The sequence below is a fragment of the Rhyacophila brunnea genome, unplaced genomic scaffold, assembly GCF_057557595.1.
Source record: "Rhyacophila brunnea isolate RB1 unplaced genomic scaffold, BYU_Rbru_1.0 scaffold_12, whole genome shotgun sequence".
Taxonomy (NCBI): domain Eukaryota; kingdom Metazoa; phylum Arthropoda; class Insecta; order Trichoptera; family Rhyacophilidae; genus Rhyacophila; species Rhyacophila brunnea.
This window is the reverse complement of record NW_028232774.1, coordinates 44,946,315-44,950,140: the sequence shown is the minus strand read 5'-3', so window position 1 is coordinate 44,950,140 and position 3,826 is coordinate 44,946,315. Positions and strand designations below refer to the sequence as shown.

The 3,826-nt window shown below is 44.3% G+C and overlaps 1 protein-coding gene across 1 annotated transcript; it reads left to right on the top strand.

Moving 5' to 3' along the window:
* Nucleotides 1–2,181: 2,181 nt before the first annotated feature.
* On the top strand, nucleotides 2,182–3,567 carry LOC147078205 (uncharacterized). Its single transcript, XM_085940187.1, has one exon. The coding sequence runs from the start codon at nucleotides 2,182–2,184 to the stop codon at nucleotides 3,565–3,567; it is 1,386 nt and encodes a 461-aa protein (XP_085796313.1).
* The last annotated feature ends 259 nt before the right edge of the window (nucleotides 3,568–3,826 follow it).

Below are 3,826 nucleotides of genomic sequence, written 5' to 3'. Positions count from 1 at the left end.
AATAATTATCTGCAACTCCACGATAAATGGCATAATGCTGAGCAAATTCAGTGACTCAAATACCACACTTGTAAGAATTACCACAGAAGCTGGACCTCTTGTTATTGGATCTATGTACGTGGAGCCAAACGCCGACATTGCCCCAACATTGGGAAAACTCACACTGCTTGGAGATGTTCCAATCCTCATAGGGAGTGACCTTAACGCAAAAAATGTGTGGTGGGGGAGCGCGAAGACCGATAGAAGGGGCGAAGAAGTCGCAGATTTTCTTTCAGAACTCAATCTGAACATTCTCAATGAAGGAAATCGACCCACCTTCGAAACCTATCGTGACAACCGTCACATCACAAGCGTTATAGACATGACATTCTGCTCTTCAAGTTTTCTGGACACTGTTCACAGGTGGAGAGTAGAATCAAATGATAACCAACTCAGCGACCATAATCCTATTTCTTTCGAAATTTCCACAAAGATTTGGAATCCCACAGATCCGAAAACTGCCCTTTATAATACAAAAAAAGCGAACTGGGAAAAATTTTCGAAAGATATTAAAAACAAACTGACGGATATACACGCTTCTGAAAACTATTTTTCTGAAGTGAGCAACTCGCTTGTGTTGGAAAAGAAAATAAACACATTGATGGACATCTTGGGAGAATCGTGCAAATCAAGTATACCAATCAGGAAACCTTTCAAAAGACAGCCCTGTCCTTGGTGGAACGATGAACTCGATAAGCTCAAGAAAGACGCAATCAAATGTAAGCACAGACTTCAGAATTCAGGAAGACTCCGAAGAGAGACCAAAACGCTTCCGGAATATCTTGAAGCGAAACAAACTTATAAAGATGCAATTGCGAAAACCAAAATCGAGTCTTGGAAAAATTACTGCGCATCACAGACGAAAGAAACCGCTTGGTCAGCAATTCACAGAGTTCTGGTAAACCGAAGAAAGACCACTCCACCAGCGACGCTCAAAGATGGCGACGAGTATTTAGCTTCGGCTGAAGAATCCGCTCAGCGCTTATTGGATAAGTTTTTCCCGGACGACACCATACAAAACGAAACCAACGAACAGATTAACATCAGACGTATGGCGGAAATTCTACCCTACACCCCAAACGACCCGATATTCACTGAAGAAGAGATCGAGGATATAGTTTCAAACATAAGTCCACATAAGGCACCCGGAGAAGATCACTTCACCGCCGACATTTGCCTTCATTTCTTCAACGTGGATAGGTCATTAGTATTGGGTATGTATAACGCATGTCTCAGAGTGAGCCACTTTCCAGCTCAATGGAAAATAGCGAGGGTTGTTGTCATTCCCAAGCCGGGAAAAGACGACCTTCAAGACATCAAGTCCTACAGACCGATCGGCCTCATTTCAGTATTTGGAAAAGTACTGGAAAAGCTGATGATAAATCGGATAAACTGGCATTTTCATCGAAAAGGTAAGTTGAGTCAAAAGCAATATGGTTTTACGCCCCAGAAATCAACAGAAGACGCTCTGAACGCTTCAGTCAACGAAATCAGGACTGCGCTGCAAGACAAGAAGATGATCATAGCAATCTCGCTCGACATCAGAGGAGCCTTTGATAATGCTTGGTGGCCATTTCTAATGTGCCAGCTGAGAAGCAAGAAGTGCCCTCGGAACTTGTTTACGCTAGTGAAGAGCTATCATCAACAAAGGAAAGTCATACTGTCACATTTTGATGCCACGCTCCAGAAGGTTACGACAAAAGGATGCGTTCAGGGATCATCTTGCGGACCGAGCTTTTGGAATTACATCTTAGATGATGTACTTCAGGAGGACTTGGGCCCTGGAGCTGAACTGAGAGCATTTGCGGATGACCTGCTATTGATTGCTACAGCCAACAATACGACAGAGCTTGAAAATATGACTGACAAGGCGTTGAAATTCATCACATCATGGGGCTCTAAAGCCAAACTACACTTTGCAGAAGACAAAACCAACGCGATGTATATTACCAGAAAAAAGGACCGACAGCCAAACATTTACATGAACGGAGTTCAACTTAAATACGTGGATCACTTTAACTCACCATAGATCGCCACCTTAACTGGTCCAAACACGTCGACAACATTTGTAAAAAGGCCGCAAGCATCACGAACAAATTGATCAGAGCCGCCAAACCCACATGGGGTGCGTCGCCGGGGGTTATGCAGCAAATATATTTAGGTGCTGTCGAGCCTCTGATAACGTACGCTTCCAGCGTGTGGGCGGACGCGGTAAAGAAAAAAGTCAACCGTAAGAAACTGAACTCCATTCAAAGACAAATTGCCATTAGATCTTGCAAAGGATACAGGACGATCTCTCTAGTTTCTGCTCAGGTCTTGAGCGGCTTCATGCCACTTGACCTGAGGATCAAGCAGCTTGCAGAAGCATATGAGGTAAAGAAGACTCTCACCCTGCAGGACTTGCCGCAAGACAGAGTCTACCAGGGAACCGGAGACTTTTTCTCACTCCCTCATCCCTCGGAACGCAACCGCATTGACCATGGATACTATGGTCAGACTCTGCATGAGGCAACGCAGAATGAGCTGAGAATCTTCACTGATGGCAGTCTCTTGAACGGCAAAGTGGGTGCAGCATTTGTACCTTACGATGGCGTGAGAGAGTTGCCGTCGAGAAAGATCAAACTCGACGACGTCTGCTCAGTGTTTCAGGCGGAACTCCTGGCGATCCGAGAAGCTTTGAGCTACGTTCTGAAGAAATCACCAAACAGATGGAAACAAATAACGATCTTGACAGACTGCAAATCAGGCGTCCATGCAATAACGGACCGAAATTCGGTCAATCCTATTGTCATGGACATTAAAACTGATATCCAGGAACTACGATGCAGAAAACAGAACGTGCACATCGGCTGGATAAGGGGTCACTGCGGAATCCTAGGAAATGAAAAGGCGGACGAAAAGGCTCGAGAGGCTACTCTTAAAAAGACGGCCCCAGATTTTGCCAAATTTCCGCTCAGTTTTGCCAAGAGGAAAATAAAAAGCAGGACCCTTCAACTCTGGAATGATCGATATTTGAAAGAAACGACAGGAAATATTACTAAAATGTTTTTCCCAACAATTTTCCATGCCTTTGATTTCAGGAGAATGCAGGAAGTTGGCTTTGAACTCACACAATTCCTCACGGGTCACGGTGGGTTCATGAGCTACCTGCATCGATTTAAGCTCTCCGAGATCGACAGCTGCCCGTGTGATGATATGACCCCTCAAGATGTCCCTCATCTTTTTATGCATTGCCCCATTTTCAGCTTCCAAAGACAGCAGCTGGAGGCGCGATGCAGGAGTCTAGATGAGGACCTATGCGACATCGGATCCGTGATAGTTCACAAGGAACTATCACGAAAGGTAGTATCATACATGATTAAAATAGTGCAGGATATTGGCAAAATAAACGAAGCCAGGACACAAAATGCCGAACACTCTTCAAGTGAAACGGAAGGCCTGGTGATTTCTGTCAGCAGTCCGTCTTCTCCTGAAGAGTTTTCTGTGGTTTCCTCTTCACAAGAGCAAATGCGGAGAAGTTCCTGTTAAGACCCACAGTAGAATATCCCTCCTGATCCCAACACTATATAGTTAAAAAATAAAGGCTTATAAATAAAGAAAACTCCAATTGAAGATCTACAAACCTTGTACATAATAAGCAAGGTCAATAATAAATGCAACTCCCATATAAAAAAAAAAAAAAAAACCTAACCCCCCACCGAGGTGATCATATACTCTGACAGCCAATCCAGTCTTGTAGCTCTCCAAAACCCTTCATCGACACACCCACTCGTAAGAGCCAGCCTGA

Coding starts and splice junctions, on each gene's coding strand:
- LOC147078205 (XM_085940187.1), top strand. CDS start 2,182: ATGCAGCAAATATATTTAGGTGCTGTCGAGCCTCTGATAACGTACGCT.